Raw genomic sequence first — 15525 nt, forward strand, 5'->3', positions numbered from 1 at the left:
AATAATGATGAAGGGGATTGACATAGTAGTAATATCAGGGCTGTCTTAAGTTTTTGAGTTTTGAAAAGCCGTCTTAAATTTTAAAGACTATGTAAGCTTATCATGGTTTAATTGTAAAAAAACAAATAAGGGATATTTTGTCATGTTTTAACTATCATAAATATTTTATGAGATCCTTTTATACAAGATTTAACCGTGACAAATTTTGAGCTCTATGAAATAAACCGCCTTACACTTTCAAAAATGGCCATGAATATATCTCGTAGTTTTTGTATTCACAGGTTATCTATGATTTGAGTGGATCATCGGTAACTTATATAATTTTTTCTCTATCTCTCTCTAAATCAATCATTCTCTCTCAATAAATAGTCACCATAAAGTTACAAACTTACTTCACTTAAACAAATAGGAGTAAAAACATTTGTTGCAAGGTACGCAAAATAGGTAGCTTTTTGAATTTTCCACATAATTTTATGATATAATCTTCTTAAGAATGGCTGAATGAGCATATTATGCAGTTCATATTTCAATATCCTACATGTTTGGTTTATAACTTTTTCACTTCACATAATTTCAAATAGAATTCCTGCCATCTGTCTCACACCATTGCTCCCTTTGCTTCCTTGTATAGTTGATCAATACAATCCTGAAATTGTTTGCAAGAAGTAACATTCTATACTTAGCTAGTAACAAAAAAGAAATGCATACTTTGGTAAATATTGTGAATCATTTTACTAATTCAATTAGCTAAAATAATTAATAAATATCGTTCAAGCTGATCAAAATAGTATCACGTTGCTTGGGAATCGAGGCTAATGGTAGAATTTATATGTAACACTCACACACCTCGATCCAACAAGACGCCTTTTCTAAAGGATGAAACCATGAGGGTTCTCACCCAAAAGTGGACAATACCCAAAAACGGACAAAACTACGTAAGTAGCCGCAGTGGCCTAGAGGTCGACCGGAACAAATATTATCTTTTTACTATATAGTGAAATCGTAGAAAGTTAGTAGCTGCAATGTTGATCAGAGAACATGAGACAAACCTTATAGTGCTTTAGTAATTGTGGTCTCTTCAATTTAAATGTTGGAGTTACTAGATCTCTCTCCACATCGAACGGAATTGGTTCCAGAAAAACTGCTTTTATCAGCTCAAAACCTCGAAACTGAGAGAATACAAATCATGTCAACTGTAATCACTAATCAATAAGATCAAAAAATGTAAAACTTATGGTTGACATTATATATACATACTTGATGTTTCTGACCAATGCTGTTGAGTTCATCCAAAATGAATTTTCTTGCTTTTAGATTTCCACATAGTGATTTAAAATCTTCAGACAAATTATGCTTCACTGCCCAATTCTCAAGGGCTTGTCTTTCCGGAACAACGACGGCCACCAAGAAAGATTCGAAACTATTTCCATAAACCCAAACCTGCGTGCGAAATAAAAATGGAAGTTCATGAGTTCTAATTCACTCAACTTTTTCTAGGATTATTAGAGAAGAATCATACCGAAGTTATAAGAGGGCACTGCGAATACTTGTTTTCGATACTCTCGACAGCAACGTATTCTCCTTGAGACAATTTGAAGATGTTCTTTTTTCTGTCAATAATTTTCATTGCTCCATTTGGCAGCCATTCTCCAATGTCACCTGTATTGATTTTTCAAATCATTCCGAAGGACACGGCATTTAGAGCCATACTACCAACTTTAACACAAGAATGCAAAAATATAGAAGTTTGTGACGCACTCGTCGTCATGAGGACATACCTGTATGAAACCAACCATCAACCATAACCTCTTCGGTAAGATCTTGACGTTTGTGGTAACCGGAGAACAAGGTATTCCCTCTCAAGCATATTTCTCCACGGGGTTGACTGGAAAGTGCATCATATCCCATCTCAGGCACGGACTCAAGCCTGGCTTCAATCGTTGGCATGGGAACTCCGACCGTTCCCACCATAGAAAACACATTGGATATTGAAGTGAAACACCCCGCACAGCTTTCAGTGAGACCTGTAAAATCAAAATGATAATAATGAATTGTTATGTAACCACTTCGATGAACTACTTTTTACAAACAATCCACCGATTTTCTAATGATTCAAATACTTTAGTGTACCATATCCTTGTGCCAAGGTAGATCCAAAAGTGACCCTCAAAAACTCTTCAACATGCTTAGACAAAGGAGCAGCTCCTGATAACAAGATTCGAACTCTTCCACCCAATGCTTGTTTTATCTATCAATAAAACCAATGCTTCAAGTAAGAAACAAAACTTTCCGAAATAAAAATCTTAGTATAAAATGGAATACCTTGTCAAACACAAGCCTATCGAACCACGGTGATGCTTTGTCTTGTGGAAGACCACTATTTAGATATCCCAATTTGCTGTTAATGGAGTTTAGCTTAGTATACAATAGGATAGAAATCGGAAATTAGAAAAGTAGAATTCCGGAACGGTAGAAAGTTCAGTGGTTAAACGTACTAGTTATATGCATACTGAAACAATGTCTTTTTCAGTGATCCTTCCGATGAAATTTTGCTATTGATACCTTCAACCGCAAGGTATGCTTATAATTAATTTTCAAATGATAATGTAGTCAACACAATCACATTTAGCATACACAGCGGCACAATAAACGTTCTTGCCTTACCAGCGTAAACACGGTCATAAACTCGAGGAACGCCACAAAATATAGTTGGTTTCAGTGTCTGAATATCTTCCATTAAGAATCTGATATCCTACAAGAATCAGCATGAAAAATTCCATGAAGAAAATATTTTGAGAAAAAGCCCGATATTACTAATAACAACGGAAAGCAAATTCAAAGCTTACGCCCTGCCAAAATCCAACTGATGAACCCTTGTGGATGCAATAGGTCACCATTATCTGGTCATATACATGAGCAAGAGGAAGAAAAGAGAAGTACACATCGTCTTCAGCTGCCTATAAATAGTGCATAGAACGTGTATCAACATTGAGAATGACATGTTAGATGCATAGAGAAAAGCAAATGAAATAATTAACTACGGGCTTATAAAAAGTGTTATTACACGTAATAAGCGAATCATAAAAAAAATGAATTATCTTACGCCTTTGTCTGTTAATGAAAGTAGTTGGTCAATAGACAGCACTTGAGTCATGAAAGCCTCGTTCTTAATAATGACACCTTTTGGTTCACCTGTCGTTCCACTTGTGTACATGATTGTGCAGATGTTAGTCTTATTTTTTAACGGTAGATCCAAATCCCGATTTCCCTGCAGAAATAAAGATATACAATAAGATTATATCGAAAGACAAAAAAATTCCAATTTGATAGGTTAATTATAAATATTAACATCAGTAAGCAACTGAAATCATAGTTCTTACTGATTGAAGAAACTCTTCCCATGTGAAGCAGGATACACCAAGTTCCTCAGCTTCTTTCTTTTGTGTGATTGAAACGTCACCAAAACTCACAATAGCTAAGCCGTTAAATTACCAAAGTTAATCACTTAGATGGAAAGACTTAAAACTAATAATAACAGAAATAACAGAAAGGTTCGATGAAACATACTTTTAAGACTTGTACACCGATCAAGACATGACAAAACCTGTGGCAACAAAAAACGGTAAGCTAATTATTCTCAAGAAACTCAATGGATTAGCTAATTATCTGCCAGAAAACAATAATCAAGAGCCAGAGAGTAAAAGATTGTGATCCAAGAAATAGAATGGAACCTACAGAAGGAATCTTGCTTTGCTGTACAAATGCTATTGAAACTTCAGCATGGTTAATGATAAACTCCACCGCATTAGGACCTGTTTATGCATAAATACAAAACATTTATCAAACTTCAAGTTCCTAAACTCAATAAATAATAAAACTTAGGGAAAGGCACAAAAACACAAACCCAGAGTATCGTATAATGGGACATAAGTTACTGCATAGCTGTTACAAGCCTGGAGAAACCAAATTTGAATCAAGTCATTAATGCACTAATGCAATAATTAATAAGGCTGATCATATAAATATCATATTATAACATGTTTAACATACTAAATAGTTGCTTAATTAGCTCCTAACTATATTTAACATGCTAAATACCTCCATTGCAATTATCCACTCAGGACAATTGGATCCATATATGCCACAACGGTCACCCTTGTGATACAGAAAAAGAAAGCTAGTTAGATTAATTACATAAGTTTCTGAATATTTAGTATAGTACAATTTTAATAGCAGAAGAACAGTTACAGGATTGACACGACGGCTCTTCATGGCGGAACCAATTCGGATGGAAGCATCATAAGCCTCTTCAAATGTGATCCATTCATAGGGATCAACCTGCAAATTCAATTGAATTCTTACATAATTTTACCTAATTCAACACAAAATTTATTTTATACCCAACAAATGTAACATAAAATAAAATATAGAGACCAGCATGTTCCTAATGTATCTGTCCGAGTATAAACCATTTTGATGGAAAAAATGTGTACATTAGTATTATCTTAACTTTGACTAATTTTGGTTTCATTTTTTTTAATTAAAACACCATTTATTCATGTTATATTAATTTTCTCCAACATTATTTTCTCATTTAGTTTAGTCTAGTCTAGACAAGAAAAGCTATAGTATTCTTAAGGCTAATTCAAGTAAGATATTGTCTAAAAACAAATTATAAGTAAGAAATGATGCAAAAGAAACACATCAATGAAAGTTACCTTTAAATCGGATTTTTTACGCCGACCCAGCATTGGTTTTCTGGGGCACCTTGCAGCAGACTCCCTAAACAAAGAAGCATCAAATCACATATCTTATAATAGATTATTTAAAAATAAAAATTTCAACAAGTGGCCCATTAGCTCAGTTGGTTAGAGCGTTGTGCTAATAACGCGAAGGTCGCAGGTTCGAGACCTGCATGGGCCAAATTTTTTTTAACCTATTTTTATAATTTATTTCCTCTACCTAAGAAAAATGTGCAAATTTCATTATGAAATCTCTAAGTTTTCTGCAAATTTTGTGAACTTTGCATGTAAATTTCCTAAATAATCATTATCTAAAAAAATGTGCAAGTTTCAAATTGAAAACCCTAAGTTTTGTAAAGTAGTAGTTAATAGTGACCTGAAAAAGTCCCATGGAGATTGAAAATGAGAAGGTAACTCCAACAAACCATCTTTAGCATAGATGCATCTGTACACAGGACCTGCTGATGGCTTTTCATGAGTTGCAGATCTTGCTTCTTCCACCTTCAAAGTGTATACATCCACCATTGTTGTGATCAACAGATTGAGGAGGTTTGGTATTTTTCTTACCCCTATGTAAGTCTATATGTGGGAAGTAGCTAGATGAATTTAAGCAAGGGGATGGTGTCACCAGAGTTGGTTGAACTGAATCATGAAGCATTAAATTTGAACATTATGTTTTTGAAATGAATAGAATTGTTTTATTTTTAATGTGTTTTTATTTATTAGTAGCTTTTTTTGTGCTGTTTGTGGCTTTGCCTGTTTTGAGTAAGCATTTATTATGGCTAGGAAAGTTTGGTGAAGCCTACATTGTGTACAATTGCATCATACATAACTTTTTATATTCCGTCACATTGATATAATCATAAAAGCAAAATTTAAAATGACGTTGTGTTTTGGAGTTGAATTGAATCTAAAATCTCATGTTAAGAGGAAAGATATGTGAGATTTTATCAAAGCATTGTTGAATACTATATTTATTTATGAAAATATTTTAATTTCTCTGTCGGTAAAAAATAACAAAAATTTCATGCATCCATATTCATACATTTAAGTTGTCAATTTATATTGTCTGTCTTTATCTTTAGAGTTTTCTGTTTACAATCAAGTTGATTTCTCCACACCAATACGAGACTAGAGCCAACGTTATACGCAGAATGGCAGATTAAGAACAACACAAATGTGCGGAAGGTCGAAACTACCCTTAATGAGCTCAAGCTTTTAAATAAATCAAAATATGTGTTTCGTCTCGCGCCTGCCAACACAGGCCGTGTCAGGCAACACGGGCACCTGAGTTGGCCCTCTGCCTTGGCTCCCGACCTTTCTTGCTCCCAGGCCTGCTGACACGGGCACCCGTGTCAGCCCACTGACTTCTACTCTTTTGCACTTTTCAACCTTTCATCCTGACACAGGCCGTGTCAGGCAACACAGGCACCCGTGTCAGACTTCTGTTAGTTGGATATTTTCACCTCTACCTTCAGCGGACTTTCCTTCGCCTCAGCATTACTTCCTTGGACCTGATCGCATATGCCTGAAACACTAACACTACCAAACCAAGCATCAAAACACCCTAATTGTCATGAATTTCCAAATCAATGCCATGCAAAGCAACTTAACATGAAAACTAAAACATAATACGAAAAACGATAAAAGATGAAACATTGTGTTACCGAAATGATAGACTTTTGCCGACTGATCAATGAAAACAGAGTATAAATGGTGACTGATTTGAAGTCAGACATGACCAAGCTTACAGAGATGTTGCAAGTCTTGATTGCCAGAGGGGAGCCACCTCAAAGGACTGTTATCTCAAAGGTTATTGATGTTGTTATTGATCCTCAACTTAACCCAAGGTCTGCCACTACATGGCCAGATTTTAATTTACCTCCAAATTATTCTCTACCTATTGCCATTACTGCTATGGTTGTCCAATCTTCTCAACCAGTGTTTCAAGCTCATGTATTCACTGTACTTCAATATGTTGTTCATACTACTACTCAAATTGTCCGAGCTCCTCATAAGAATCCTCTCTTTGAGTACCATGCTGCTGACGCCCAAAGTGAAAGTCAAGAAGGATCTTGAAATAAGGATTATAACATAACAACCATACCTATTAACATATATTTCCATTTTACAGCAAAAATATCTTCATAAGAAGTGAATTTGATAGGCTTTGGAGGAATAACATGCTTGCTGACATCTCTAATGCTTGTCCCAATAGTAAATTTCAAAATATACTTATGAATAGATGTCTTGAATAACATATCATTAGGTTGAACTTGAAAATTAAAAATGGTATATGTAATGTTAACTCTTAACATCGAATCAAACGATTTCGTGAACATAGTTGGAACAACGTCGTGAATATCACTCCCCTGAAACACGAAGGAATAAATGTGATTCATAAAGATAACGTCAAAAAACAGTAAACCAAATAGAATAACACAAGTACGAGTTAATAGGAATATCAAAAATGATTAAAAAATGGAGTAAAATGGAAGATCAAAATGACAAAAATTAGTATATGAAAAAAATCATTTCCAAATTGAAATATCAAAATACGAATACAATGATATAAACGGGTTATCTCGCTATCAATCCATAACATCTCGAAGTGTTCTTTTGTATTAGAAACGACAAACCATTTGTGGTGTATTTTGCGGCTATCTTCCATATTTCTTTTTTAGCATTAATGTATTTAATAAGCTCAAATGGTCTTGCCATATGAAGGATCTGCAGATACAAAATGAAGAAGTCAACGTAGAAATCATGTTTTTAAATTGCGGTGGTTGATGTTGCGATAGCGGCCAATGTGGTTGCTTCGATGCGCATTGCGGCCGTTGCAGCGTGAATTTTGATGTGGAGATATTTGAAATACACCATTAAAAAACTCTTAAAAGTTAATATTTTACATTAAAAATCACAAGTAAATTGAGTTTTTGGATTCTCAAATGTTGAATTGAATTATAATGAAAATATGCGAAAAAACTTGGGTGAAGGTGTTTGATGTGAATTCTAGTGTTATCGAACGTATAATTATAAATCACACCGCAATTGCGGTTTGATGCAGATGCACAAGCTACTGCATCAACAATATTGTGACCTCAATTGCGGTTGCGAACTGCAATTTAAAATCATGGTAGTAATAATAAAATTTTAGACAATTTCTTTATAGATCTCATGGCTTCTTAGGAACCCGTGGCGAAATTCCATAAATGCCCCTATACTTCGGAAGTGTATCTCCGAATGCACATTTTTCTGAAGAAAAAAAGTAATTTCGGATGTGCACATCCGAAAAAAACCATTTTTTAAGAAAAAATGTGCACTCGGAGATGCACTTCCGAAATCATCCCTTAGGATATTTCAGAAATGCACTTACGAAATATCATCAACGCATAAACAACTCCCTTTTTGCTTTGAATACCTGGTGATTTCACAAACATAAGCAGCAAACACCGATTCACAATATCACCATCACTGCATATCATAACCTTTTCAACCTATTCGCATATACTAGAACCTCCATACTCACCCAACCAACTGAAACTCATCAATTTGTGGATCCACCTCTTCGTTGGTAACTTTTTTGCATTTTTAGATGTTTGCTACCACAAAATTCAAAATTCTTGCTTCTATGTTTGACTTAGACTGTCATTGAGATTTGGGATTCAATTTCAGATCATTGAATTTGAAGTTGTTGTTTGTTGATTTTTGAGAATTTGGGTGTTTGGTTCAGTGTTTTAAAGAAGAAGCCATGGAGGGTTTTTGTTTTCGGAGATGCATATCCAAAAATATTAAAAAATGAGTGTTTTCGGATATGTATCTCCGAAATAATTAAAAATGTGAAAATATATGATTTTGAAGATGTATCTCCAAAATTTATAAATATTTTAGAGTTTTTAGCAGGTGTCTTCATTCTATAGGGTCTATAATGAAATTGTCAAATTTTAAGGTGATGGTGTAAAACGTTTGCATTTCGCAAGGGAATGAAAATTGAAGGAAAAAAACATCTTGAAAAAAACATTCAGCCTTATTTTTTTCGGAGCGTTTGTCCCAAATCTCAAATATAAAAACACTGATTAAAAATTCAAACGAGAAAAAGAATAAACCAGACATTCTAAGCTTGACACTCGTTCGTATTCTTCTCCTTGCACTGAAATTTCAAAATGTCAATGGCAAACGAATCCAGTTGGGTAGGAAGAAAAGCCGTGAAGCGAATCGGTGGAATGTCCGACGCTCTATCAATTGCCGCCGATCTCGGCTTCCCCGTCTCATCACCATCACTTTCATCTTCATCTTCATCTTCCCCCCATGAACCGCCTCAGAGTTCCTCCCCAACAACCGCCGAAAAGGGTGAAGACTTAATTAGGGTTTTGAGAGAATTAACTTCCGTTCAAAAGAAAATTGCTGATCTGCAAGTTGAACTTCAAGGACGAAAGGTGAAAACTGCTTCTTTTTTTTTTTGGATCTGGATTTACACATTGTTGTTTTTTGTTTTGATTTGATTATTTTATGTGTCTGTTTTGTGTTTTTAGGATGATAAAAATGTTGCACATTTGACACATGTGAGTGAAATGAAGAAGAAGATTGAAACCTTGTCGAGGATTACTACTATTCTTAAAGATGTTATTCATAACAAGGTAACATTCAACTAAAATATTGTCTCATTTTATGTTTAATTAGTTCTTAATTTTTATTTTAGTGAGTCATTCAATATTCCTATATACTTTAAGACATTATTTTATTTTTATAATTTGGCAGGATCGGATAATTGCTCGTCTGCAACAACCGTATTCCCTGGATTGCATTCCTGTTGAAGCAGAATTTCAGGTTGGTGAATGTAATTTGTTGTTGAAATAAGCTACTTCGACTAGGAAAAGGCACATAAGTTTGTTGATTTCATGTAAACTTGACTAGGTGATACTTTTGTTGTACTAGTAGCATAACACATTTTTGCTATATTGTATTTAGTTCTTGATCTTACTTGTTGTAGTCCTATGTTATTAAACTCTGCCGTTCCGGCCGTTATTTCGGCACGGAACTGCAAAACTAAGAAAACGGTATCGAACAATACCGTTCCGTCAATTTTTATAAATTATTGATAAACTGTAATTTTCTGTCAATGTAAGACATATTGTAATGCTTGTATCATGTATTTTTCTAATGTTTGCAGAAAGATTTCTCTGAACTACTGATGAAAGCAGCTAGTGATTATGGTGCCTTGACAGCCTCGGTGGCAGATTTTCAATGGAGTCAGAATTTTAAGGAACCTCCTTCAGTTTGGGGGGTATGCTTCTACAATCATTTCTATTGTTACTAGATATTGATTTTGGACTTTCTGTTTCCATTATAACACAAACTGATTTGCATTCTTGGACCCTTGTTTTTACCTACTATATCTTGTGTTGCCTACCTTTAATGTTATTAGCCACTACACTTGCTTGGAAGCACCAAGAATACGACTCGGTGACAATGAATTTAATTTTTATTCATTTGTATTTTAAGAAGCCAAACTTTGTGGATCCCTTGCACTTATGGATTGTTAAGCATTGTGCCGCGTTTCTGTGTGTTTTTAAAGGCGACAAAGTGCTTACAGGCACTACTTTGAGGACATCTGTTTGTAGAATAATGGACATAGCTCTGTGTTTTCGACTTGCATTTGAAACGAAATTCCATTTTCTTTTTTAACAGGAGATGCTACGACCTATTCCTGTAGCGTTGGCATCTTGCACTCGATACTTCGAAGCCATGTCAGCCAAAAGAGAGTCATTTTCAGCACTTCAAAAAATGAGAGTGGGACAGTTTGATTCCACTGTGCTTAGAACACCGGCCAGAGATCCTTCCCAAAGACTGCCAGGAGTATCTGATTCTCTGACTTCACTTCCATCAGAATAATGGTACACGATAAAGGATCCTGTCTCTTGGTTATCAAAGATCCATCTGTCTCTTGTGTGAGATATCATACTTCAATCGCTTGTGCGTATCAAATATTCATGGAATACCTCTTTTCTAGAATGTTTATTACACGGCAAAGGATATTTTGTTAAAAGGGTTCTTTATGTTTGTTTGAGAAGTGAATTGATCGGTGTAAACTACAACTTGGAATATAGCATCAACCTTACTCTATTTTTTGTGTAAACAAATTTCATAACTCAATCTTCTGGAAAAATATTAGGATGAACTGAAATGGCTGAATTTTAAAGATTTTTAGATAGTACTTTGACAGAAAATACAGCATAATACACTATCATTACAAGTTTATTTTTGTTAGACAGTTGCAAGTTTATTTTTGTTTTTTACAAATTCGAATTCCTTATACATAATATTATATAGGACTTTTATTATCATGTAGGACTTTTTTTAAGTTATTTTTAATTGAATAAACATATGATTGCTTTTCAATAAGAATATTATTTTTATATAAAAAAAACCCCATTGTAAAACTTAATTTTCATTAGAAAACTTTAATAATTTTTTTTTAAATTGGATATCATCTATACATAAGACTAAATAAAAAAAGAAAAAGAAAAATTACGCTGTCAATCAATGAGGTACATGCTGATAATAAATTCTCAATTTTATTTTTAAAATATTGAAATGACAGAAATTATAAGAGTTTTTATTGATTGTATGGATAAAATTGTTTTACACTGGCAGTGCATTATCTTTAAACTCAAATAAAAATCTCTGAACTTAACACTGCTATATAGTTAGAGATGGATTCGAATTCACAAAATTAGTGTAATAATAATATTATTAACTTCTTTTATGTCATATTATTTTTTATTATTTTCTATTTTAATTGTTATATTTATTAATCAATTTTTATTATTTAAATATAATACATTTATTTTGTAAAAGAAAATGGCAAGAACGGCCTTGCTTCTTCTTTTTCTAATTAAATAAACTTAAATTGTTAATCAGACTAATGAAGAATATTTAGATAGGATTATTTGGAAGAGATGATAAGAAATTAGTTGTGTTTGTTTCGGTGCTAGAAAAATTATTTCTGGGAATTTGAGGCTGGAAATAATTATTCCTTTGTTTGGTAGATGGAAAAGAAAAAAAAAATACCTTGGAATAAATAATACCCAGAAATAAAAGTTACTCATGAAATTGTAAATATTTATTCTCATGTCAAAGGGTGGGAATCCTATTATTCCCATGGGAATAATAAATAACTAACTATAACTACCCACTTCCATGCTATTTCAACCCATTATTTTTTATTTTTAAAATTTAAAATGATAAATAAAATAAAATTCAAAATTATTCGAAGGAACCTTAATTATTTACCAAACAAATTGATGGGAATAAAATTTCTAAAATTTACATTCCTAGGAATAACATTCCTGAGATTATAATTTTAATTTCTCAAACAAATACACCCTATGAGAAACACACCCTATGAGTTGTATACGCAAACACACCCTATGAGTTGTATACGCAAAGATATCCGTTTTATTGACAAACAAAAGATATCCAATTTATTAAAAACAAGAAACAAAATACCAAGAAAAAGAAATGTAAATGCAAATGACAAGTTTATTTTCAAAAATACAAAATTGTAACTGCACGTCCACGCCTTACCAAAAATCAGAAAGAAAGCATAAATTGAGTTAACTATTATTGCCCTCGCAGGGTACTCATATATTGTAATTAAATTCTCTATTAAAATCTTGAAAATTTATACAACTTTTGTTTAGAAAACGTGTACAACACTGCCATATGCTTCTAAAGTATTTGGAGTTAACAAAAAGGACCATTACTCTTTTGTTTTGAGAACAATATTGAAAAATTTGTCAAAATCTTCTATCAATGAATTGAGTATTCCAATATTAGGAGATTTAGTTCAATGGAGAAAAATAAACTTGATACAAAATAGAGGACTTGCATTCCCTTCCAATTTCCTCAAAACCCTCCATTCACTTATTTTTTTCTAAGTTCTCCAAGGTCATGCGCTTTGGTTTGGTAAGTTCGAAAATAAGAAAATTTTAACACCAAAGTAAAAAACAATCCCTTCATCAATTCGCCAAGTCCTTTTACCTATGTTATCATTGTATAAAAACTCATTTTAATCAAAAGCTCAAACTTCCATTTAATTTTCTTTCACTATACTCACCCAGAAAAAAGAAAGTAATACCAAAATACATAAAAATGTGTTAAACTATTTGCGGTTGAAACATTTTGAAAATTTTCTCATAAGCATGGCAATGTAAAAAAAAAATATAAATGGCATTGTCTATTATACTAACAACGTATCATGTCCACACAATCTTCAGGGTTACATAAAATCATTATTTGATGAAATTCCTCCAGAACTCAAGCAAGTATCTTCCTCAGGGACTCTGCACCAACCAAAAAAAAAGTAAGAGTTTAGATAACAGTTAAAAACAGTAGGCCACAAAAGTTGCAAAACCAATTATAAAAAAAAAAACTGGACGCATTGTGCTTGCCACAGACAGGGCCGAGGAATAATGGAAGTAATAGAAAAATATGAACAAAATAGAAATCTCTGTATTACAATATTGAGTTGAGACTGCAAATACGCCAGAGATAAATTACTAGTGCTGATGTTATAGGGTTTTTAAAAAAAGGGGAAGAGAAGGGAATACAAACCTATAATTATGATTATAGTTTTATGCATTGGTGACACAAAAAACGGAGAACTAACCCTTATTTACACTAAAACTAGAAGATTAGTTACTAGTGTTAAAGATATAGTCAAAAGGGATGAGAAGGGAATACAAACCTGGAATTTTGATTATAGTTTTTTTATTGGTGACACGAAAGACAAAGAACTAAACTGGAATTATTTTGGTATAATAACACCCCGCCTCAAGCTAAAACTTTAAGCTAGTTAGTTACAAATAACCTTTGAAAGAGAATAAAAAATCAAATAATTTCATATCAAAAACACGCTGGGCAGATCATATTTGGAAAATATATTGAGGCCCCAAATCACATCTAAGACACCGAGATCAAATTGTAACTGAGACAAAAGTTGAGGCCAGATTGCATTTGGGACAAAAACTAAAATGGCATCAGACCTAAATAGGACAAAACTTGAGGCCGTAGACTGCAACTTGGATGAAATTGAGGCCAGACTACAGCTGTGACAACAAATGTCAAATCACCCATGAGACAACCAAAACCAAACTAGAGCTCTGAAATTCATGCAAAAAATGACGAAATCGATGCAAAACAAGAATTGAGGGGCATTAATGAGCAAATTGTGACTGATAGCAATGTCAAACAAGGTTGGCAAGGCACCGCATGGCCCTAGCGCAGTCGACCATTAACTTATGAAACATCACATGAGTGTGTGGACTATACCAATGACAATAGGAATGACTGACAGTGACACCCAATAAACTGCTTTGAACAGCTAATAATGGTATATGAGTGGGATGAACTGACCTGAGGTCTATTAAGACAGGACGGAATAGCAGCAGAGAACAAAACTTACGACCAAGAGAGAACACGAGAAAGAACTTAGATAGTATTAGTTACCCTTATCCTAGAAAGGAGTGGTTTGAGGGAGGAACATAAGGGTTGGAAAGATACGATAAAGGTTGTAGTTCAACTTCAACTCCCTCAACTAAGATTTCTAACAACTAAAATTTGTTATAGACTGTGCCTTGGGCAGGAAGTGTTGGTTGCAAAGAAGACAACAAAACAAACTCAACGGATCGAGTAGTGCTAATTGAATTCAAATAGGGACTTGAGTATCATGAGCTGCCTAAATCTTAGTGGTTTGATAATTAGCTTTTAAGGGAGATCCTGATGGCTTGAATCCTAATAATCGAAATCTAGCAGACTCAACAACATTCAATGCAAAAAAAAAAAACTACAACCAAGAAACTTCCACTGATGATGAGCATTTCAGATGCTCAATATCATTATCCCTCAACTCGGTAAAACATAATACATTGATAAATTAACTCTTAAACCCTGATAAGTACTAGGCAAATACGAACATCAAATTCAAAACCCAGACACAGATAAATCGAATACACTACCCTGATAATGATACATTCAAATTCAGCAGTATATATTTGGTTAAAAACCTAAACTTTATCACTTTATGTATAATCCAAGTTTTCAAACTGCACAGAATGTTCATGGATACAAAACCAGACAAACTCAAACCCTAATTTACCCAAATCTTTCACATAACAATCCACCGCAAAGGATCTTGAAAACAGAAAATTTCCAAACAGAATCCATACATTTGCATACAAGAACGTAAAATTGAGATTGGATAGCAAAATTACCATAGTATGTGAATCTAAAGCTCGAGCTTGAGTTCGTCGCTTTCGCGATTGAGAAAGTGAAGAATGTAAGGGGTGAGACGAACAACGACGACCCATGTTCCGAACATGGCGACGTGAGTTTTGAGCTCCTTCAATGCCGCAGTCTTGTCCGGCTTTCGCATGAATCCGGGAAACATGGCTTCTTCTCCGATTGTAGAACGTTTTCTTGGGTTTTCTTTTTAGGGTTTTGGGATTACAGAACCTTCAACTTGTGAATTGTGCTATTCTCTCTCAAGATTTAAGAGGTGTAAGAATGGCCCGTAGAGATAACTTTGTAAGAAAAAGCCCTTTTAATATGGAGATGTTGTTAGGCTTTCGGCCCATTAGATGTTTGTCCAAACAAAAAAATAGGTTTGGAGATGTGCCCCTGCGTAAATTCGCAAATGCATCTCTAATGTAACTTTTAATCTTAAGAAAATTAATTCAGAGATGCATTACTATTTTTTTTTCCTGTATGACAATTGGACAGA

The 15525-nt window shown here is 33.8% G+C and overlaps 3 protein-coding genes and 1 non-coding gene across 4 annotated transcripts; 2 read left to right on the forward strand and 2 right to left on the reverse strand.

Moving 5' to 3' along the window:
* Window positions 1-432: 432 nt before the first annotated feature.
* Window positions 433-5423, reverse strand: LOC131628625 (probable CoA ligase CCL6). Its single transcript, XM_058899456.1, has 19 exons — window positions 5119-5423; window positions 4719-4782; window positions 4249-4338; window positions 4099-4155; window positions 3905-3953; window positions 3736-3812; window positions 3568-3604; window positions 3381-3475; window positions 3104-3268; window positions 2847-2957; window positions 2665-2752; window positions 2496-2562; window positions 2323-2398; window positions 2131-2248; window positions 1779-2024; window positions 1520-1659; window positions 1258-1440; window positions 1050-1169; window positions 433-646 (listed from the first exon to the last, which is right to left on the reverse strand). Exons 1-19 carry the CDS (start codon window positions 5265-5267, stop codon window positions 599-601), a joined length of 1980 nt encoding a protein of 659 aa, XP_058755439.1. The 5' UTR covers window positions 5268-5423; the 3' UTR covers window positions 433-598.
* On the forward strand, window positions 4850-4923 carry TRNAI-AAU (transfer RNA isoleucine (anticodon AAU)). The gene has a single exon. It is a non-coding gene; the product is annotated as a tRNA-Ile (tRNA).
* A 3285-nt stretch (window positions 5424-8708) lies between the features above and the next one.
* Window positions 8709-10920, forward strand: LOC131628626 (AUGMIN subunit 2-like). The gene is made up of 5 exons (XM_058899457.1): window positions 8709-9178; window positions 9275-9379; window positions 9501-9569; window positions 9913-10026; window positions 10431-10920. Exons 1-5 carry the CDS (start codon window positions 8906-8908, stop codon window positions 10632-10634), a joined length of 765 nt encoding a protein of 254 aa, XP_058755440.1. The 5' UTR covers window positions 8709-8905; the 3' UTR covers window positions 10635-10920.
* Window positions 10921-12955: 2035 nt separating this feature from the next.
* LOC131628616 (mitochondrial import receptor subunit TOM6 homolog) lies at window positions 12956-15313 on the reverse strand. Its single transcript, XM_058899452.1, has 2 exons — window positions 15017-15313; window positions 12956-13087 (listed from the first exon to the last, which is right to left on the reverse strand). The coding sequence occupies exon 1, from the start codon at window positions 15190-15192 to the stop codon at window positions 15031-15033; it is 162 nt and encodes a 53-aa protein (XP_058755435.1). The 5' UTR covers window positions 15193-15313; the 3' UTR covers window positions 12956-13087; window positions 15017-15030.
* Window positions 15314-15525: the final 212 nt, after the last annotated feature.

Source organism: Vicia villosa, unplaced genomic scaffold (assembly GCF_029867415.1).
Source record: "Vicia villosa cultivar HV-30 ecotype Madison, WI unplaced genomic scaffold, Vvil1.0 ctg.000469F_1_1, whole genome shotgun sequence".
NCBI lineage: Eukaryota > Viridiplantae > Streptophyta > Magnoliopsida > Fabales > Fabaceae > Vicia > Vicia villosa.